The 22,264-nt window shown below is 50.0% G+C and overlaps 2 protein-coding genes across 2 annotated transcripts in view; one reads left to right on the forward strand and one right to left on the reverse strand.

Annotated features, from left to right (window-relative positions):
• Positions 1-2,010: 2,010 nt before the first annotated feature.
• Positions 2,011-9,651, forward strand: Ntsr2 (neurotensin receptor 2). Its single transcript, XM_090337591.1, is given in 5 exon segments — positions 2,011-2,568; positions 5,955-6,222; positions 7,949-8,039; positions 9,125-9,276; positions 9,279-9,651. Coding segments are annotated over 5 exon segments (1,119 nt in total). The 3' UTR covers positions 9,329-9,651.
• A 5,730-nt stretch (positions 9,652-15,381) lies between these two features.
• Positions 15,382-22,264, reverse strand: part of Greb1 (growth regulating estrogen receptor binding 1) — a 57,041-nt gene continuing 50,158 nt past the window's right edge. The window contains exons 28-32 of the mRNA XM_090336217.1: positions 21,298-21,516; positions 20,859-20,994; positions 19,190-19,390; positions 17,841-17,979; positions 15,382-17,272 (exon numbers count right to left, since the gene is read on the reverse strand). Coding sequence (XP_090192343.1) covers positions 17,109-17,272; positions 17,841-17,979; positions 19,190-19,390; positions 20,859-20,994; positions 21,298-21,516 — 859 coding nt within the window. The 3' untranslated portion in view covers positions 15,382-17,108. The remainder of the gene's footprint in view (positions 17,273-17,840; positions 17,980-19,189; positions 19,391-20,858; positions 20,995-21,297; positions 21,517-22,264) is intronic.

The raw sequence follows: 22,264 nt of genomic DNA on the forward strand, positions 1-22,264 counted from the left end.
TGTTCTCCGTGGACATCCTTTCTCCTGCCTCAGGATCGTGATTTCCTTGAGATCACAAATAATCAACTGGAGAAAATCCTTCTTATAAAATGAAATCTTGCTGGGCACAGCAGTTCACGTTTATAATCCCATGTACTCAGGAGGCTGAGATCTGAGAATCACAGTTCAAAAGCAGCCCAGACAAACAAGTCTGAGAGATTCTTATTTCCAACAGCCCAGCAAAAAGCCAAAAGTGGGTATGTGGTACAAGTGGCAAAGTGTTAGCCTTCTGGGGGAGAAAAAAGTCAAGTGAGAGCTCGAGCTTCTGAGTTGAAACCCCCTGTACTCACTCTCACACATTCTCTCTCACACACACACATAGACTAAAATCTTTAAAATAGCACTTAAAAAAGCATAGTAAGCCATTAGAACTCACAAATGCTGGCAAAGTCTTCCCTGTTGCTTTGGTTTCTTAAATTGCAAAATGAATCAGGTCCTGCAGATGCTGGTCTGACCTTCTCCACAGCTTGCTTTCATTGTGGGATGCTCTGGTTGGTAATTTAAAGAACCTGTTTAAGAAGTGACAGCGCTCAGAACCAAATTAAGTAGCAGAGGCCCTGGTTCAAAATTCCAAACAATTTCAAGATGACAATAGTAAAATGAATCCCAGAGCAGAGTCCAAAAGCCAAGGGCCTGGTGCCGTGGCCACATACCCAGAATATATCCAGCCACTCAACTGGTGAGTCCTATAGTTTCTGAGACTCAATAAAGTCTCTGAGGTATTTCCTTGTACTTACTCAGCCTTTTCAGCACAGGGGCAGAGGTAAAAGTAAGTTTGATGATCTGTTTCAGTGTGAACCTTGGCTGTATCTGCAGACAAAGATTAATTGTCCAATGGCCAAAACAAGTTTGCAGAAGACGAAAGTCAGGAGTCCTGGGGTCTACGTGCACTTTGGTCGCCAATAAACACCAGGTATCCCCAGGGAGAAGGATATGGCCTCTAGAGGGCCTTCCAGTTCCAAACTTGTGGTGGTGCACAAGGAAAGGTTGTAAGACAGGCTAAACACACTTCTCTCCTTCTGCCTGGCATACATTTCCCAGGACAGGGAGCGTATGAGTGCCTGTCAGTCACAAACATGTCCCCAGGGCTAGGAGCAGCATGGCACAGCCAGGTCACCATACTCTACATATGGCAAAGTCCTGGCCCCTGGCAGAGTCTTCCTCCTGTCTCCAGATTGCGCACAGAAACAGCCCACAGCCCAAGGCACACGCTCCATCCAGGCCCGTGTGTGCTGCACACCACGAGATCGCATGCCACATTTCTTTAGTTAAGCTGCACAGAAACTCCACAGTGGAGGCAATATTTTAAAGTGGCAAACGTAGTTTGAAAGAAGTTAAAGGGAACCAAAATATTTGTCCAAACCAGGCACTGGTGTCTCACCGGTCATCAGAGATCGGAAGACTGCAGTTCAAAGCCAGCCGGGGCAGGAAAATCCAGAGGACTCATCTCCAATTAACCAGCGCAAAGCCCTAAGTGGAGCTGGGACTCAAGGGGTGGGGGGCGGGGATGAAGAGACAGTGCCCAGGTGTGAGTGCGCGTGCATACACCCCCCCACACACACACTATAGCTAACAGGCAGTGGTGTCAAGCTCAACCAATGACAACCAGCGCCACTCAAGAGGCTGAAATCTGAACATCTGCCAAGCCAGGCAGGAAAGTCCATGAGATTCTTACCTGGCAGCCACCAGAAAACCGGGAGTGGCACGATGGCTCAAAGTGGTAGAGCAAAGGAAAAGCGCCCAGGCCCGGAGTTCAAACCCCACGACGGACTAAAGGAAGAAAAACAACAACAAGAGCCCCCTTTCCCACGGTAAGCCACACGGAGCCTCGTGACAGTCGTTGGCAGGCTCGGATCTGGTCCTCCCCGTCCTGGAGGTGCCCAGCGCAGAGGAGGAGGAGGAGGAGGTGGCACCGGGCAGCTCGCCCGGGCTCCGGGCAGAGAGGGGGGTGAGGCGGGCCACGGGAGCGGGATGGAGGCCGGCAGCCCACGGCTGGGCGCGGCCCCGCGGCCCTGGGCGCAGGTGCTGTTCAGCTGCCTCTACGCGCTGGTGCTGGCGCTGGGCGCGGCGGGCAATGCGCTGTCCGCGCGCGTGGTGCTGAAGGCGCGGGCCGGGCGCGCCGGGCGCCTGCGTCTCCACGTGCTGAGCCTGGCGCTGGCGGCGCTGCTGCTGCTGCTGGTCGGCGTGCCCGTGGAGCTCTTCCACTTCGTGTGGGCCCACGACCCCTGGGTGCTGGGCGACCTGGGCTGCCGCGGCTACCACCTGGTGCGCGAGCTGGGCGCCTCGGCCTCGGTGCTGGGCCTGGCCGGCCTGAGCGCCGAGCGCTGCCTAGCCGTGTGCCAGCCCCTGCGCGCCCGCCGCCTGCTCACGCCGCGCCGCTCCCGCCGCCTGCTGTCCCTGGTCTGGGCCGCCTCGCTCGGCCTCTCCCTGCCCATGGCGGCCTTCGTGGGCCAGAGGCCCGAGCCCGAGCCCGCCTCGCGCGTCTGCGCCGTGCTGGTGAGCCGCGCCTCGTTCCAGGTATACGTCCAGGTAAGTGGGGGGGGGGGAGCGGTGGGGAGGCCCGGCCTTCCCAGACCTCGGGTGCAGACACCCCCCCTCCAGCCTCGGTGCCCGCCCCCCTCCAGAAAACTGGGGCTCATTAGGCCTCTTCTTAAAGACTTGGTGAATCGGTCGGTGGTTTGTGCTGGCCCCCGGCTCGAACTCAGGTCTGTCTCCGAGCTTTGGTGCTCAAGGCTGGCGCTGTCCCATTGGAGCCACAGCTCGACTTCTGGTACATTACTGGGTGATTGGAAATGTGCGTCTCCAGGACTTTCCTGAGAGGCCTTGGAACTGCAATCTTTGGATCTCAGCCTCCTGAGTAGCTGGGACTGCAGGCGTGAGCCCCTAGGGCCTGGCTTGCAAAGGTGTTAAGAAAGGAGTTAGGCGAGAGGGAGCATGCAGAAAAGCCCAGCTCTGAGTTCAGAATGAACCCCGAGTCTGTGTTCCTCCTCTCCCTACTACACGACCAGCGCTCAGATGTTCCTGGGTCTGTGTACCGATTGGCTGGGGCTCCTGGGAGAAAGCAGGCTACCCACCCGGCTGTAGCTTGACCAGCCCCCACTCCCCCAGGCCACTCCTGGCTGGTGACTCGCAGAGCAGCTCCCTCCTCCAGCCTCACCTCCAGGCAGGTGTGCTGTAACAGACCCCGGCCGCCTGTCTGGCCCCAGTCTTGTAACATTCCCAGGCCTGATCTCAGAAAGCTCACACTTGCTTTTCACAAGCCAGAGCTCACATCTCAAGCAGGTTCACTGGAGCCTCTCCATCCTGGCTTAATCCAAGAGGGAGACCCCAACGCCTGATGGAAACCCCCCCACTTTTTTTTTTTTTAGTTTGATCTGTTGTTTGCAATTGATTTGTTTTCAAAAGCACTGGATGTTTAACACTGTAGACCCCATTTCTGAAACTAAAGAATGCAGCCATGGTGGAGGTAGGGAGTGGAAGGAGGGTTCGAATCAAGACGCTGAACTTGGCAAGGAATATAAACACACAACTAAGAGAGAGGGAAAAAAGGGTTTAGGGCAAGGGTATTGGGGCAGCCCTGGGGCCTCTGATCAAAATCGGGTTCCAGGAGACAGTCTATTTCCCCTGACTCAGAAAAAGGTGTCTGCACACTCAGGTTTGTCTGCCCAGCAAGAACGTGGCATAGAACCTCCTCAGAAAGTCACTTATTTATGGGACCCTGCTCAGAGAACAGTAAAGTCACCCCCACAGACAGCCCTCTTTCCTCCACTTCCCTCTGCTTGCCCCCCCTCCCCAGCCCAGGTTAGCTCCAGCTTTTCTTCCCAGCCAGGGACCTAATCAACCCGGATGGCTGCCTCTGGCGGGAGGGGAAATGTACCTCTCTTACAACTTAGGGTGCTATTACATACAAGTCAGAAGCAGTGAAGTCAGGCAGGGCAGATGGAAGTGGGATGAGATGGAGGCGGGACGGGAGAGCAATCTTATCTTGAGTGGAAGGTTTTAAGGTCTCACAACATCTGTGCCCACCAGGTGTCTCGGCATCAGAACTGACCTGGTGTCAGGTTCTCTTCTCCAAAACTGCAAGGTACAATTATTCAAGGGGAAGGAGAGGGAAGATGATCTAGCAGTGTTGACAGCAAGGGCTGTCAGACAGGAAAGGTGAATGCTTTCCATTTAACTTTTTTCCATCACATTAACTTTCCCCAGATTTACTTTTTAACCAAAGCTGTACATGTCGTGTGTGTGTGTGTGTGTGTGTGTGTGTGTGTGTGTGTGTGTGTGTGTGTGTATGTCACACATGTGGGCCATTCCTGGGGGTTGAACTCATGGCCCAGCACTCATGTACCTGAATTTTTCTTGCTCAGTGTTAGCATTCTGCCACTTGAACCACAGCTTCATGGCTGGCTTCAGGGTGGTTATCTGGAGATAAGACTTTTTTTTTTTTTTTGCCAGTCATGGGCCTTGAACTCAGGGCCTGAGCAGTGTCCTTGGACTTTCTCAAGGCTGGAGCTCTGCCACTTGAGCCAGGCACCACTTTTCTATGTATATGGTACCAAGGAATTGAAGCTGCTTGCTAGGCCAAACTCCCGGCCCCAAGATAAGACTTTTGTAGACATTTATGCCCAGGCTGGCTTCGAACTGTGATCCTCAGATCTCAGCCTCCTGAGTAGCTAGGATTATGGGTATGGACTATTAGCACTCTGCCAAATCACATATGTTTTGTAATCCTTTTGTGGGGTGCTGGTATTAAGGCTTGAACTCAAGGCTTCATGCACTTGCTTAGCTCTTTGACTCAAGCCACACCTCCACTAGCTAACTGGAGATGAGAGTTTGTTGCTGGTTAGTTGGAGGAAAATTTCACTGTCCAGGCTGGCTTCAAACACAACCTTCAGATCACAACCTCCTGAAGTGCCGGGATTGCAGGCATGAACCAGGAGCACCTGACCATATTTTAGAAGTGTTAAATTGAACATTTTAAAACATAGGACATTCTTTACTAAAGTTGTTTTGCCTAAATTAAGAAATATCAAAGCCTGAAGTGTACATCAGTAGCAGAGGATTGCATAGCACATAGGAGGCCTTGGGTTCAGTCTGTGGCAACACACACACATACGGAATTTGCAGGTCAGAAATTGTTTGGTCTTTATCTTGGCCTACTATGGCTGGGTATAAAATTTTTCCCACAAAATATATATAGCATTACACATTATTTTCTAGCTTCAACCCCTCGCTTAAGGAATCAATACCATTCTAGTTCCTTTCTAAAAAGCCTCCAGGTCTTTCCTTGAAGATTGTCAGAATACTAAACATCCTAGGAGGGAGGCTTGGTATGGATTTGTCTAGCCACGGTTCTAGGCACTCAGGCAGCCTTTCTTCAGATCCAGCAGCTCTGATCCCTCCATTTCAAGAAACTGAGCTTTTTTTTTTTTTTTTTTTTTTTTGGTGGGTCAAGAGGCTTGAACCTGGCCTGGGTGCTACCCCTGAGCTCTTCAGCTCAAGGCTACCACCCTACCCTTGAGTGAAGCCCCACTTCCTGTTTTCTTGAGGTTAATTGGAGATAAGAGTCTCAGGTCCTTTTGTGCCTGGGCTGGCTTTGAACCTTGGTCCTCAGATCTCAGCCTCCTGAGTAGCTAGGATGACAGGCGTGAGCCACCGCCCCCTGCCCAGGAAACTGTTCTTGAATGTAGGTTTTCCCACATATCATCATTTCTTTCCCTCTGTCTTTCCTGCTCATCTCCATGGAGAAAACCCGGTACTGGATGATGCTGTTAACTTGTCTTGTCCTCTCCGTATCTTCTGAGGGCCTCCGCAGACTCATCTTCTGGTGCTATTGGTCTCTCACATCTGCTGATGCAGATTCTGGGCCCGTGTAGCAGCCTAACGACTGACCATGACCCTGGGAATCCCCTCCACAGGTGAACGCGCTGGTGTCCTTTGTGCTGCCTCTGGCACTAACGGCTTTCCTGAATGGGGTCACCGTGAGCCACCTGATGGCCCTCTACACTCAGGTGCCATCGCCTTCGGCTCCCAGCAGCTCCATCCCCAGCCGCCTGGAGCTTCTGAGCGAGGAGAGTCTCCTGAGCTTCATGGTGTGGAAGGAGGCCCTGCGGGGCCAGGCCGGCCTGGTGAGACACAAGGATGCCAGCCAGATCCACCGTCTCCAGCACAGCATCCGGGTTCTCAGTTAAGTCCTCTGTCACTCCGCTGCCTCCCCTTGCCCCCCCCGCCAGGAAACATTAGCAAGTTACAAGCCCTCTTGAGGCCTCCTCTTCACTATGCCCAACACCAACACTGCCAGCAAAGACAGTGAGAGTGTTACTGCAAGCGGGGAATTCTGAGAGCAGTGGCTCACCCCTGTAATCCTACCTACCCAGGAGGCAGAGATCTGAGGATCCTGTTTCAAGGCCAGCCCAGGCAGCAAAATCCACGAGACTCCTCTCTCTAATTAGCTCTACTATCAGAAGTAGAGCTGTGGCTCAAAGTCTAGAGCACTAGCCTTGAGCGAAAAACAAACAAACAAAAAGCTCAGGTACAGCATGCAGGCCCTGAGTTTAGGCCTCATGATCATCAAGGTGGTGGAATTATTCTGCCCCTTCAAGGCCCAATCACTTCAGGGAGCAGCATACACATAGACCTGGCCCCATCTAGGAAGCTGAGGTGTGGAAAACCAGGAGCAGCTACAGGGAAGGTCTGCCGCCCAAACCTGGGTCCTGAAGCCAGCTTCTCTTCAACTTTCCCTTCCCTTCCTACATCACAAATCTTTTTGCTTGCTTGTTTTTGTAAGGAGCTGGAATAATTTAGCCTTGTAAGAGAATCTACAAAAGGCACAGAAAGTTGGGTCTCTCCATGCACCTGCTATGCCCCTAGCTGGTAGGAATATTGGCTTAGAGAAAGCTGTGCTGTCCAGCATGTCAGAACCCAAGTATGGATGGAGAGGTAAGATCTAAGTGACAGACAAGGACACAAGCCAGCACAGGACGCTGTCCAGCTTCATTGCGAGAACCAGTGTCCTGGAGTGACAGCTGATCCATCCTCTTTGAAGGATGGGCCAAATAACATTCCCAGGCTTTAATGTTTGGAGGATCTCAACACACAGAGTCTGATTCAGTAGATCTAGATGGGCCTGAGATCCTGCATTCTTCCATGGAACATCAGCGGGATGGATGTTGCTTCAGGGGCCACACTGGCCTTGAGAATTGAATGGTGTGTTGAGGCAGGGGAGGGGGCAACCGTCATAGCTTGGTGACCCTGGCTCATGGAGCAGTGGCAGCGTGGATGAGGAAGGAATGGAGAGGAGAAACTTTTAACACGTGGGACCAGGGAGAGAACAGAGAATTAAGAAGACTGCTTTGTACATTGAGTGCTGGGCAGAGGGTGGTGCCTTCAATCCACCAGAAGACGCAGAGCAGGAGAAGCCATGCAAAGGACAGACATTTACACCCTGCCGGATGGGAAGTTAAGACAGCCAGGTGTCAGTAGTGCTCCCTGAATTGTGAGTAGCTGGCAGAAGATTCTGGAGACACATTGTATCCAGGACCTGGTTGAAATGGACTTTCCCCTAGAAGACTGAATAGTGAAAGATTCTCCAACAAGTTCAGGGAAATGGAGCTGTGGCTCAAGTGGTAGAGCGCTGGACAAAAAAAAAAAAAATCTTAGGACAGGGCCCAGGCCCAGTTCAAGCCCTAGGACCTGTACCAAAACAAGCAAATGAATAAATACATACACAGATACAAAGAACAAGCTCAGAGAGGGATCTATGAGCGATCAAAGCTCCCGCCCCTCCTCCTTTGGCTCCAGGAACCCGTCCCAGGGAAATGCTGCTGCCATGTGAGCACCCTGCTCGCGTGGAGAGGGAGGGAGGGACCCGTCTGCCCTGTCCTCACGCCCTTTCTCTCCCGTTGTCTCCCAGGAGCCATCGTGGCTGTGTACGTCGTCTGCTGGCTGCCGTACCACGCCTGCAGGCTCATGTACTGCTACATCTCTGATGCTGGATGGAGTGAGTAAGTGTACTGAGGAGTCCTGGTCACAGGCAGGGGCCTATGGGGCGGTGCCTGCCCGCTGCTCTGCACAAGTGTCCTTGGTCTCCAGGTGCTCTGGAGCTCTGGCTGTGGTTCAGCTAGTCCTGTGTACTCTGCACTCTGCGAACCTCCCAATGGAAAGTGGGGGACGGGGGGTGCTCAGAAAGCGCCCTGACATGGTAAGGTCATACGACTGAAAAGCCTTCTGGAAAGGCGGTTGGGCAGGGCTACAGCGTCCTGACTTCCAGATGGAGAGAAGCCTCCACGGCCAGGGAACGAGGCAAGGCCCATGACGTCAGCAGAGAGGAAGAAAGTCATGTGATGTAGCTCTGCGAGTGAATCAAAAGTCCCCTAGACAGAAACCAGAACGTACACCCACTTCTAAAACAGAGGCGAGAATATTCATTATCTTCAGTTTGGGATTGTAAGTGGGGGCCAAGCGTGTGACAGAGGAGAGGCCCCACGGGCCTCTGAGGACATCACCAGTGCCTTCTCAGCTGGTACCTCTTCCACATCCATGCACACACATGTGCGTGCATGCTCCCTTTACCACTGCTGCAGAGCAACTCTCAACAAGGGGCAGAGCTTCTCAGAAAGACTTTTCCTCTGTGTGTGTGTGTATGAGAGAGAGAGACAGAGAGACAGAAACAGAAAGAGACTGGGGTTTGAACTCAGGGCCTGCACTCACTAGGCAAGCACCCTACCAGTTGATCCACACTCCCAGCCCTTGGTGCTTGGCTCGGTTTTTCAGATAGGGTCTCACTTTTGCCCAGGCCAGCCTTGGATGATGATTCTCCTCCCTCTACTTCCCAAGTAGCTGGGATTCTAGGCATAAGCCACAGGACTTCGACTTCTTAGGAAATGACTTCTCTTTGACCCAGCAGCATGTCAGTGGCAGGAGGGAGAGTGCTGGTTGTCACTGCTGTGTGGCAAAGCATAAGCAAGGAGCATTTGCTCAGTTCCCCCAGGCTTCCTTCCCTGAGGAAGGAGCCTGGCTCTTCAGCAGGAGGGGCGGGCACTGAGGGAGGCCTCTGTCCTCTAACCAGGCCTCCCGGTTTCTCTTCCAGCACACTCCATGACTTCTATCACTACTTCTACATGGTGAGCAGCGCCCTCTTCTATGTCAGCCCGGCAGTGACCCCCCTCCTGTACAACGCCATGTCCCCCTCCTTTAGGAAGCTCTTCCTGGAAGACCTCAGGTCTCTGTGTGGCAAACACCACCCATGACACCACTACCCCTGCAAGCCCCAGAGTCTCACCCTAGTGGCTGAAGCATCAGGTGGTAGGGAGCCCCCTCCCCCCTCCCCCCACCTCCCACCTTCCCCCCCAAAAGCCCTGATCTAGATGAAATACAAGAATGAGTGAGCATACAGGAGGACTGGCTGTTCCACAGCTGTCACTAACCCATGCCTAGCAGCCAGCTGGACTAGCAGCAACCCAGGGCAGCCACTTAATAGCCAACCCTGCAGGGGAACCACATAGCTCGTTCCAGCCTCAGTTTCTCAGCATAATAGAACGCAGACCTTAGTGGTGCTTAAGGTCAAAGTGATTAGAGCTGTGCCTGGAGCAGAGTCAGTACACAATAAAACCTTCACTGGTGCAGCTCTGCTGCAATGTTGTTCTGGTGTTTTTGCTGCCACTGTTTCCCTGCTCCTCTGCAGGCCTTCCACACTCTTTTGGAGTTTTATGTTCATAGGATTTAGATGTTAAGAATTAAACAACAGCATGAATATGTGGGCAGGAGGTCTACTTAGTATAATACCTAGCACCCACAAGAGCTTTCTGTAGAGCAACTGTCAAAATTAGAGCAATGCAGGCCAGTGGTTGCTGGGACCCCAGGAGATACGGAGACAAGGAGGGAGGGATGACGGGTTAGAAAATGCCAAAGCCAGGGCCAGGAGTTTGGCCTAGTGGTTAAAGTGCTTGCCTAGCATGCATGAAGACCCGGGTTCGATTCCTCGGTACCATATATAGAAAAAAGCCGGAAGTGGTGCTGAGGCTCAAGTGGTAGAGCTCTAGCCTTGAGAAAGTCCAAGGACAGTGCTCAGGCCCTGAGCTCAAGCCCAGGACTGGTAAAAAAAAGAAAAAGAAAGAAAATGCCAAAGCCAAAAAGTGCACAGAATCTCTTTTCTTCTTCTTTTTTTTTCTGTCAGTATTAGGGATATAACTCAGGGCCTGGCTACTGTCCCTTAGCCTTTTTGCTCAAGGCTGCCACACTTGAGCCATAGCTCTACTTCTGACCTTTGGGTGGCCGGTAGGAGATGAGTCTTATGGACTTTCCTGCCTGGGTTGGCTTCAAAACATAAGCCTCCTGAGTAGCTAGAATTACAGGTGCTAGCCACTGGTACCCAGAAGCTCCTTAAAGGAGGGGAGGGGCAGGAGCGTAGCCTAGTGGTAGAGTGCTTGCCTAGCATCACTAAGCCCTGGATTTGATTCCCCAGTACCACATACACAGAAAGAAAGCCCAAGAATAGCTCCTAGGCCCTGAATTCAAGCCCCAGGATTGACCAAAAAAAAAAAAAACTGTAAGTAAATCTGAATCATTTTTTAAAAGAAGCACGGGAAAAACCCTCTGGTGCCACCATATAGTTAGATTTTTGGTATATATGTCCTGAAAAAAATTAGGTGCCACTTTTATTTTGGTAGTTTATTGGAGATAAAAGTCTCATGGGCTTCCTAACTGGGCTGGCTTTGAACTGCAGTCCTCAGATCTCAGCCTCCTGACGAGCTAGTATTACAGGCCTGAGCCACTGGTGCCTGGCTTAGATGCTGTTACTTTAAAGGGCTACTGTAGGCTCCTAAATGGCAGGTATTATTCTGTGATTGACGTCGCTCAGCTGTCTGCGTATTCATGTGGTAGGTGGCTGGACTGGACAAGATCAAGGGCAGTGGAAGCGTCCACCGCATCATCTCTGTCTCAGCACCCTGACACCATCATCACACACTTCCATTCTAGGAAGCTCTGGCCAGGCTCTGACAGAGCAGGGGCTGCCCACGGCGGCCAGGTTCTTGTGGTTGCTTCAACGACGCCACACACGCTGCACAGCGTAAAACAACTCCCACAACTCCAGAGGCTCTAAAGCCTGAGGATCCTTCCTTCCTCTTCCAGCTTTCCCCAGGGTAAGCGGCGCTAGTCCCTCACTCCTGTCTCTGCTCCATCATCCTAGGGCAGGCTGGATGTGTGTTTCTCCTGTTTTTAGGAGTCATTGCAGTATCTTAGCTAACAACCTTCATTTCAAGATGGCTTTGTCTAGGGCTGGGAGTTTGGCCTAGTGGTAGAGTGCTTGCCTCGCATGCTTGAAGACCCAGGTTCAATTCCTGGGTACCACACATATACATAGAAAAAGCCAGAAATGGTGCTGTGGCTCAAGTGGCAGAGTGCTACCCTTGAGAAACCCAAGGACAGGGCTCGGGCCCTGAGTTCAAACCTCAGGACTGGCAAAAAATTACTTTGTCTAGCAACAACTCTATTTCTAAATGAACTCACATCCTGGGGTGCAGGAGTGAAGAATAATCTCCTTTGGGGGTTCAACTCAACCCTAAACTCTCTTCTGAGAGAGTCTGCATTACTTTTCCTGGAGACACCGTTTTGTGGGGTGAGAGAGAGGCCTGAAGGTGTCCACAAGTTTCAGAAAGAAAGGAGGAAACTGGGTCGGTGCGCTTGGCGAATGGCAAATGCAATCACACAATTCCGGCTTCTGCTCTGCATGCCAAAGGCTTTAAAAACCCGCACTGAACTTTCCAACTGCTTTGTTCATTCAATTGCTAATCCCCTCTGAGTTTAGAAGTTGGCCCAAGCAAGTAAGTGAGAAAGCTGTCTGTAGAATCTGAAGCCAGATTTAGGAAACATGGAGCAAATTTCTTATTTTAAAAGATCTTTCTAAATGCCAATGTTGGGCTGTGCAGAATCCTCCTGACTATATAGACTATTTAGTGTGTACTCACAGCCAGCAACTCCAACAAGCAGCCTAGACTCCTTTAAATGCCTTCCCTTGCCAGGTACTGGTAGCTCACACCAGTAATCCAAGATACTCAGGAGGCTGAGATCTGAGGACCACAGTTTGAAGTCAGCCTGGGATGGCTTCAAAGTCTTTGAGAGTCTTATCTGCAGTGAATTACCCCAAAAGTCAGGAGAGGGGCTGTGGCTCAAGTGGTAAAAAGAAAAAGACTTTCCTGATATGACATTCCATGGAAATAAACTGCTTATGATAAGAAGCAGCTGTAATGTTTGTGGAAGTTTATTCTACCTGTAGACATGAGTAGGTGTTACACAGTTACTAAGCTGCATGATCTTAGACAAGTCACTCAACCTCTCTGAGTCCTGGCTTCTTCCTCTGAAGGATGAACCCAGTGAGAGCTGCTTTAGTGTCCTTGTGTTCATGAAATAAAACCAGAGACATTTAGTGGCGGAGGATGTGACTGGCACCCCACTGGAGCTCAGAAGCCTGTGTGGTTCTCTGATGGTGCTCAGTGACTTGCTCTGGGAAGCTGGAATGGACGCATGAGCCCTGGTCTACTGCTTTCTGCCCCTCCTCTGACACAGCCCATCGGTTTTATTTAATAACAAAAGTTGCTTTTTTGCAGTATTTTTATTGTGACACTACTTAAATCGCTGGAAGCGTGGGCGGCAGCGGCACGTGGGGGTGGGGGGTTGTTCTTAGGGAACTCCTCTGATTGCCAGAAAAACATGAGCCTAGCACATCCTTATCCCAGCGCTCCAGGTGGCAGGCACCAGCGAGATCTGCTTAAAGCAGGTTGGAACAGCACAGCCTTTGGGAAAAGACATTGGGAAACCGCAGGAAATACAGGAGATTGATTTGATGGAGAGAAAAACCAAGGGCCTCTTGCACTCGGGAATGAGAGGGCCAGCCTTCTTCCAGACTAATAAGGGTCATCCTCCATCAGAAATAAGTGTAAAGGTAGACGCCTCCTTCCCCAGAAAGAAGGCAGGTTCCATAGTACCAAGCAATTGCACAGTTAAAGTTCTACCTCAGCCAGGCACCGCTGGCTCATTCCTGTAATCCTAGCTACTCAGGAGGCTGAGATCTGAGGATCATAGCTTGAAGCCAACCCAGGCAGGAAAATCCATGAGACTCTTATTCCAATTAACTACCCCCAAAAAGCGCCACAGGTGGAATTGCTCTAGTAGAGCACTAACCTTGAGTAAACAACCTCAAGAACAGAGCCCAGACCCTGAGTTCAAGCCTACCCCACCCTCCAAAGGTAGGGAACATCAAAAAATTCTCTGCATACTCACTTACCTCAGATGACCTGGGAAGAGTCATGCTTCTGAGAGTATCCAGTCTGCAGCCACTCAGAAAGCCCAACTCTACCAAGCATCTAGAATATCCTTAGCTGAGAAAACAAATCAAGTCAGAAAGACAGGCTGGACTTAAAGAATGCCTTCTTCAGAGTTTTAACTCAACTTTGCTTTATACTGTACTTCTTTTACATTTTAGTGTCCTTGACTTTTAACTGGTAAGAAACTGATTTTGCCTCTTGGATTTATGATACGAGGGAGGAATAATACTCAACTGTAGTGGCATCTCTATTTTGTGGGCTCCCAGAGCTTTCAAGAGTGGTATCATGCTAGTCAACTTAGGTTAAGCTGTGCTGAAGTAACAAGTGAGCCTTGAAACTGCAGTGGCTTAACGTAGTTAAAAACTGTCCACTGGTTCTTCTCATAGAGGCTCATTAATAGAGGAAGGGTGGCTCTGTCCTAAGCTCTGGCCCTTCCATCTCAAGGACTCCCTACCCCCTTTAAAAATTATCCTTAAGCCTGTCCTAGCAGAAGATTGCAACAGCTCAAAACTTAGATACATAAGGCCATATAGGATGAGGCTAAATGAAAGGACCTCCAGGATATGGAAACAAGTTATATACTGAGTGAGTGTTGTTCTTAATGTACTATGTTATTTCTCATCTCTTTTGTTGTCCCTTGGTTATACTCATATTGTTAAAGTATCTTACCTTGTAATCTGGTGTATTGTATATATGTTTATTTATTTGAAATAGGAAAGGGAAGGGGGGAAACAAGATAAGGGGAGGGGGTGGGGGGAGGGAAATGGGGACAAAAACACGAGAAGGGGTATCAATGTGTGTGAAGTAATGCTCCTTCTATCTGGCGAATATGACTATAACCCCTCTATTAATTACAAAAAACTTAAAAAGTATCCTTAAGTAATGTACAAAGGGTTTTCAAGTCAATGTGTCGGCTTATGAGTAGAGTGCATCTTGATCAATGTCACCCCTTCCCTCATGCCCCCGGTCTCTCTCAACCCCACCCATTCCCTTAATTTTCCTAGATCCATTTTCACATATGTTCATTGAATATTATGACTGCGTTTTCCCATGCTTCCTCTCTCCGTTTGCCTAATCCCTCCCCTGGATCTCTTCCCCTAACACCCAAGTTCCAGCTTTCAGGCATATATTTTATTAGACTGTAAGTTAGTAGTTCAAAGAACTCACACCCTTGGAATTCTCCCCGGTGTAGGCCAGAGTTTTAATAGATACCTTTGCATGTGTTTATATATACATATATATATACACTTATATATGCATAGGCCCCTTTATATATTTATAGATATATTTACAAACTAGACCTAACTTCCACATATGTGAAGAAACATATCTTTTGTCTCTTTCGGCCTGATTTGCTTCACTTAACATTTTTTCCAGATCCATCCATTTCTCTGCAAATGATATAATCATTCTTCCTAATGGATAAGCAAAATTCCCATGTATATATGCACATAGATGTGAATATATGCACACGTATACATATATGTAGACAGCATGTTCTCTGGATCCATTCTCCAGTGAAGAACATCTAGGCTGTTTCCTGCCAAACAATGTTTATTACTGCACATTCACCATAGTCAAGTTATGGAAACGTCCCAGGGTCCCTCTTCTAAGTTCATAGCCCTCAGACTGCGCAGCTGTTTTCCCTGTCCATCACCTAATAAAACCTCCAGGCCCCGCCCACCTCAGCAGCTATATTGAAGACCAAGTGCTCCAGATCATTCTGCCTTGGTAGCAGGGAGCTCTGGCCGTTTGGAGCTCTGGTTCCCTCCATCTTCATCTTCTGGAGATCCCACTGTCTTCCTTTTCTCTTTCAGAAATTTCTCTTTGCGGGCCAGGAGTTTGGCCTAGTGGTTAAAGTGCTTGCCTAGCATGCATGAAGACCCGGGTTCGATTCCTCGGTACCACATACATAGAAAAAAGCCGGAAGTGGTGCTGTGGCTCAAGTGGTAGAGCTCTAGCCTTGAGAAAGTCCAAAGACAGTGCTCAGGCCCTGAGCTCAAGCCCATGACTGTCAAAAAAAAAAAAAAATTCTCTTTGCATTAATATACCCCACTATATTTTGAGTCTTCTTTTCTTTAAGCAGAGAGTCCCCCAAGATCATTGCCATATGAATTCCTCTCCAAATACCACAGTAAACACCCCCAAACAAACAAGAAGTGCATATGGGCTTTATTTATAAGACTTGAATAGGCAAGATTATTTGGAGATTTTTTTCTCCCCAAGTTTAAATTAACTAACAAAATGGAGGAATGACACAAGAGCTGATACTCACACAAGACAAATTTAACTAAAGAGGGTCAGTTTTAATCCAAAATAGGAAGGGCATATACAAAGTTATTATTTTATAAACATTGATCTAAATATTTTATATTTGCAGACTTTTCTCATGAAGGGGAAGATTGACATTAAATTCTTTGGCATCATCTTGTAAAACAGTTCCTTCTTGGATTGTTACCAATCACAGTGCATAGAAAAGTCTCAGACGGACATAGAACACAATCTGGATCAGCATTTTTTCAGTGTCTTTAAACTCTTCCCTTTTGCTCTGGGCCATTTCAAAAGTAGTGTAAGGTGGAGACCTGGACTGTGGAATCCAGAAGCCAGGGGTTTGAATTGTGCTTCTAGTTCTTTCCAGCAGTATGACCTTGGCGAGCTACACTCTTAAGCATCCCAACCCTTGCATCTTTGAAACGGAGCTGTGCAGTGCACATACACACAAGGCTGTGCAAAGGATTCGAGATGAATCACGTTCTAGCATCTGGCCTACAGGTGGCGCTCTAAGATGATGCTTTAAACAGCATCCTGGCCTAGCTGGTTGTGAATATATGAATTCATGGCACATACCAGCTTGCTTCAATCTGGACAGGTGAGATTCTTCCCAGAGGAAACAAGCACAAATAAGAGAAAACTAGTTAAGGAACTGGAAAAAAAACTGAGCTTCAATAAATTATAATCATATGTCTAATTCTTAACTATTTTATATATCACTTTGGTTGCTTTTGTTTTTAATCAAGTAAACAATTTAATCCTCTTGCCTTTGTAAGGCAAATTTTAGAACAAACTCTACCATCTTTCCTCCTTAAAGCCCTTTTAGTTTTCAAGAAAGCTACTTTGCAATTTGGCCCTTTCTAAGAAGTAGGGTATTTGCCCTACATTATTTTTAATAAAATCTTTCTTTGAAGTAAAACAACTCATTTCACCTCAGTGAGTTTGCTCAGTGAGTCTGATGCCTTTGGGCTAGCTTCTAAAAGGAGCAAGCTTGTAGACCAGTAAATAATTCTTATCAGAATGCTCCCTTTTTGCTTCTTTCCCAGCCTCCATGGTGAAAATGTTCCTTTGGAATATTGCTTTGTAGAAGGCTACAGGGAAATCTATACTGAAATCATATCTGCTGCCTGAATATTGGCACCCCAATGAGATAACCCAAGATTCTTTAGATCAAAAAGTCAAGTGTGTCCATGGAAGCATAAGAATGGCAGGCCTGGAGGGGGAAACCTCATTCTTCATGAAGTGGGATTGTACAACAGCCTCGGACAACTGGTCTGGCCCAGAGTGGAGTCTTAGGTTTTTAGTTCCATCCTCACTGCGGCTGCAGAGCAGACGACCTGGGACTATTCCAGTTCAAACACCCCGAGGTCTAAGGCTTCCTTTGGCCTCAGCAGTAGGAGGGATCTGAGCACCCCACTTTCCTAGGAGCTCTGCTGGTCTCTCTCTCTGTTTTCTTTCTTTCTCTCTAACTCCTGAATCTCAGATGTGCCGTCCAGTGAGGAAAAAGAGCGGCCGGTCCTCCTTTGCGTTGGCTGTCTGGAACTCATCCCGCAGCCGAAACTGCCATTCATCCTCCAGCTCCAGGCGCACAACTGTTTGACGGAGCGAGTTCCGGTCCTGGCAGATCACACACAGGGTGGCACCTGCGAGGGCGACGGCAGAGGGGTTAGTCGATGGCAAAGAGAAGGGTGTGGGAGGCTGCGCAGACAGGGCCTCATGGTCCACGGCTCTCCATCCTCCCTGCGTGATTAGCCATCACAGCAAGAGAGGCAGCGGGAACCAGTCAGGGCAGCCTTGGGGAGAGGCAGCACGGCGGTCAAAGGAAAGCTGCAGAACAGGGCACCCGTGGCTCACACCTGTATCTTAGCTCCTCAGAAGGCTGAGATCTGAGGACCACAGTTCAAAGTCAGCCTAGGAAGAAAAGTCCCCCAGACTCTTTAGCTCCAATTAACTTCCAATTAACTTTGATCTGTGGCACCGGTAGTAGAGCACTAGCTTTGAACCAAAAAGCTTAGGGACAGTGCCCAGACCCTGAGTTCAAGCCCCAGTACTAGTACCAGTCTTTGCTCAACAAGAACAAGGGGAAGAACCCCAGGGAGCCAATCACAGCTTTCTGGCACTTTCCTTTCCTGAGCCTCGGTTTACCTACTAGCAAAGAGGGATCAAGCCATCAAATATGTCAGCCTGTCAAGTCAAGAAGCACAGCATTACCTTTAAGAAAATGAAACTTTTTTAAGAAGCTAGCTCCTACGAAAGAGTCGCAGAGGTAGAGCAGGAGCCCGCTGAACTTCAGCTCCGAGCAGCTGGTGTTGAGAGAGTGGGGCCTGGAGCTCACGTAGCAAACAGAAATCTGCCAAAGAACAGACCCACGACAGGCATCACCGCCATGCAGTGCCCAGCAGCAAGGGGTTCACACCCAACAAATGCCAGCTTCTTGGTCAAGTTCAAGAACTGGCACAGGGTTAGGGTTGGGGGAGTGGGAGTGGAGACCTCACATAGTCATGTGATTTCCAAACCTATATCCAAGGTTCTAGGAGGAGGTCTAAGAGGCTGAGCCAGAATTATTAAACTCATGGGTTGACCTGAGATTCAAAAATGTCATGGTCGGGGCCGGGAGTTTGGCCTAGTGGTTAAAGTGCTTGCCTAGCATGCATGAAGACCCAGGTTCGATTCCTCGGTACCACATACATAGAAAAAAGCCGGAAGTGGTGCTGAGGCTCAAGTGGTAGAGCTCTAGCCTTGAGAAAGTCCAAGGACAGTGCTCAGGCCCTGAGCCCAAGCCCAGGACTGGCAAAAAAAAAAAAAAATGTCATGGTCTCAGAGTGGGGTGTGAAAGCTGCCACCTTCTAACTAGCCATCTAATCCAGCTCTCTCTGCTTCATTCTTGCTCATTACCAGGCAAGGATAAAAAACCTAGACCGAGGGTTGAACGTGGGCAAGCCTCTGTACTCACAGGTTCCCTTCGCATCCATGGACCCAGCCAAGCACCAAGCAAAAGTACTTGGGAAAATTCTGGAACTAGTGGCTCATGCCTATAATCCTAGCTACACACTTAGGACCTGAGGATCAAAGTCAGCCAAGGTAGACAAACCTGAAAGACTCTTATCTCCCAATAATTAGCCAAGAATGAGGGCATGATTCAAATGACAGAGCTCCAGGTGTGAGGGGAAAAGCCAAACAGTATCTCATGGTCTCATGTGCAAGCTCCAGTGCCGGCACAAATACGTACAGGTGTGCGTGTGTGTATGTATGAGTGTGTGTACATAGGCCTAAGTATAGACGTGTATAGACAAAATTGTGAAAAGCTCAGTCTATAGTGGACATGTACAGGCTATTTCCCTAAGCAACGCCTTACCTGCATGGGCTCAGGCATAGATACTGTAGAGGTGGTTTAAAGAGCTCTGGAGGATGTGGCTCAGTGGTCTGCCAATATTGTACCCGTGCCTGGTGTGCCTGGGGTGCGGGGTCCAGCCAATCCCTGAGCTCCACCCCGGATGCCAGCCCACCCCCGTCCTCTACGGGTCAGTCCCTCCATCCCACAGGTCCCTAGCGGAAGCTACCTGCGATCCCAGGTTGAGGTAACAGTCCACGGACAGCACCGGGTGGCTGTGGTTCTTCAGGGACAGTGGGAAGAAGCGGGGACTGTGGTACTGGAGGAATTTCTCGAGCAGGAGCTGGGCAGGGGCTGCCAGGAATGTGTGCTTGCTGTCGGGGGCACAGATGTACTGGGCTGGCACGACGGCCGCGGAGCTGTCACATACCTGCAGGGAGAATCGGACAGGCATCAGCCATGGGAAGCCCCAGCATGGGGAGGGTCGAGATGCTCCATGGTAACACGAACTCAGATCACAAGCACGACGCGCGAGTCGGTGGCTCGGGCCTGTAATCCCAGCTACTCAGAAAACGGAGATCCAAGAATCACCGCTTCAAGCCAGCCAGGCCGGGCAAGTCCAAGTGACTCTGATTTCCAATTAACCAGCAAAAAATGCTGGAGGTGGAAGCATGGCTTGAGAGGTAGAGTTCGAGCCTTGAGTGGAAAAGCTAAGCAAAGGCACAAGACCCTAATTCAAATCCCAGTACTGAGAATGCCCAAGGACAATGCTCAGACCCCGAGTTCCAGGCCCAGGACTGGCAAAAAACAAAAACAAAAACCTTAAAGTTTAAGAATGACACAAAGGAACATAAAAGAAAATTTGAGTTTTAAAGGTATATTAATCAGAAGCAGTGACATTGTCCAAAAAGAAATGTACTGTTTATCTGACTTGTATAACTGTATCCCTCTGTACATAGTCTTTTTTTGTGTGAGTCATGGGGCTTGAACTCTGCACCTGGGCACTGTCCCCGAGCTCTTCAGCTCAAGGCTATCACCCTACCCCCTGAGCCACAGCACCGCTTCCAGTTTTCTAGTGGTTAATTGGAGATAAAAGCCTCACTGACTTGGGCACTTTAGTGCCCAAGCTGGCTTTGAACAGTGATCCTCAGATCTCAGCCTTCTGAGTAGCTAAGATTACAGGCGTGAGCCACCATGCCCTGTATACATCATTGTTTTTAATAACAATAACACCAGCTGGGAGCAGATGGCTCACTCCTGGAATCCAGCCTGGGCAGGAAAGTCCATGAGACTCTTTGTAATTAACCACCAGAAAACCAGAAGCGGTGCTATGGCTCAAGTGGTAGAGTTCTAGCCTTGAGAAAGCCGCAAGGACAGTGCTCAGGCCCTGAGTGCAAGCCCCAGGACTGGCAAAAAAAAAAAAAAAAAAAAAAGCAATAAGGGTAGCCTGTGGGTAGGTGGAGCCAATGTCTGAATCTAGGCCTGGTCCAGCTCAGCAAAGAGTTGGCAGAGCCTAGTAAGGACAGAGGCAAGGCAAAGCTGGTATTGGAGCTGACAAGATTCAAGGCAGGCTGAAGGGGATAAACTAGGACCTGAGGCAGAGATAACAAAATTCTCCCGACTTGCTTCAATTTCACCTTAAGCTGCCTGTGCTGCCTGGTAGAACAGTCTTGAGTTGGTCTCTCCTGGCTGGCATGGAGAAGAGCCATGGAGAAAGCGCTCGGTGAAGGGCATGAGTCAAGCAGCAATGTGTTGAATGGTGGTGAAAGCCAGTGAGAAGAGCCTCTGCACAGCTTGCAGAATTCATCCCGGGTACCCAGCGAGGCCTCGGGGCACCTGCCGTGGCTCCTACGTCCGCCCAGGGCGGGGGGGGGGGGATGCGGGCGCGCCGTGCTCACCTTGGAGGTGATGTGGAAGGAGCGCTGGCCGCCCACGGCGATCTGCTTCTTCATCACGCTGAAGCGGTTGAAGCGGCAGAGCAGCAGGCCGGCGCTGTGCACCCGCAGGTTGAAGTCCACGTCGTCACACGTGAACCTGGGCGAGCAGAGGAGCCCGTGGAGGAGCCCGGGACACCAGCACAGCCCACGGGCCCCGGCCACCCTGAGAGGCTGGGTCACGGGGGCTACAAAGGTGGGAGGGCTTTGCTCCTGGCTCCAGGCCTCATTCTAGGGGAACACCAGGGAGATCGGGAGAAGAGGAGCCAGCCATGCCCAGGGCAGCTGTGGGCACTTGTTCCAGCTGAGGGTCAGGCTCAGGGAGACGGTGCCTGGCGATGCTGCAAAGCTCAAAAGAGCCCCCGGGGAGCGGCAGCCCCCTCCCCACCGGGCCTGCGCTCACCGGTTCTGGTTGTACTGCACGTTCTGGGTCAGGTCCACGTTCAGGATGATGAAGTCGTGCACGTGGCAGCGAGAGAAAGGTTCCCGCACCTCGCTCTGCCTCGTCTTGCTGGCCCACTTCCGCAGGCCGATCAGGGCGTAGTGCGTGATGTTGGGGGACGCCTCGATGTGCTGCAAGATGTACTTCAGAGACACACTCCTCTCCGACCAGGAGAAGTCCCTGCTAGGACAGGAGAGAGCAGGGTCCCGGGCTGATTCACGTCGATGCGGGCAGTGTGGCCGCCGCCTGGCTGGCGTCGACCACAGCCACCACCCACCCCAGGGGTGGACGCCCACCACGCATTACACCTCCATGGTCATTTCCTTCTGTGTCATATGCTCTCACCCAAGTCCTGAACTCAGGTCATAACTCAGTGAAGCCTCACAAGAAAGGCAGCCCGGTATGAGCACCCTCAAAGGTGAGGAACTCAATCAGACCCCAAAATGATCTAGTCACCCACCTGAAGTCCCTGCAAAGCCTAGCAAAGCCAGGCTGATGGGGAGCCCGGGGGAACCAAGAGGGGCATCTCTGGGGGTGTCATGTCTGTTCCTTGGTATGGGGTTGATGAAATAGGCATGCTCAGTGTGTAAGAACTTCTGCCTACATATCCTAAGTATTCTCCTTTCCTGGACAGCTGTGGGATAACAAATAGGAACCAGCACACCCAGCTTTTCTCTGCTGAGAACTCTTGCCATTGCTACCTTGAACTATATCCTGTTGATGTCAGCTTCTCATGTAGCTGGGACAACAAGCATGAGCCACCAGCACTGGCTTCCTTTCATATATTTACATATATGTAATACTTACTCTATCCATATGTATTTACTGTAGATGCACATACTATACACATCTGTATTTATGGTATGTTATTCACTATATGTATATGTGTATATTTAAGCCATGTATGAACATCGGTGTGTCTCTCCTA

This window comes from Megascapheus bottae, chromosome 7 (assembly GCF_031878675.1).
Source record: "Megascapheus bottae isolate mThoBot1 chromosome 7, mThoBot2.hap1, whole genome shotgun sequence".
Taxonomy (NCBI): Eukaryota; Metazoa; Chordata; class Mammalia; order Rodentia; family Geomyidae; genus Megascapheus; species Megascapheus bottae.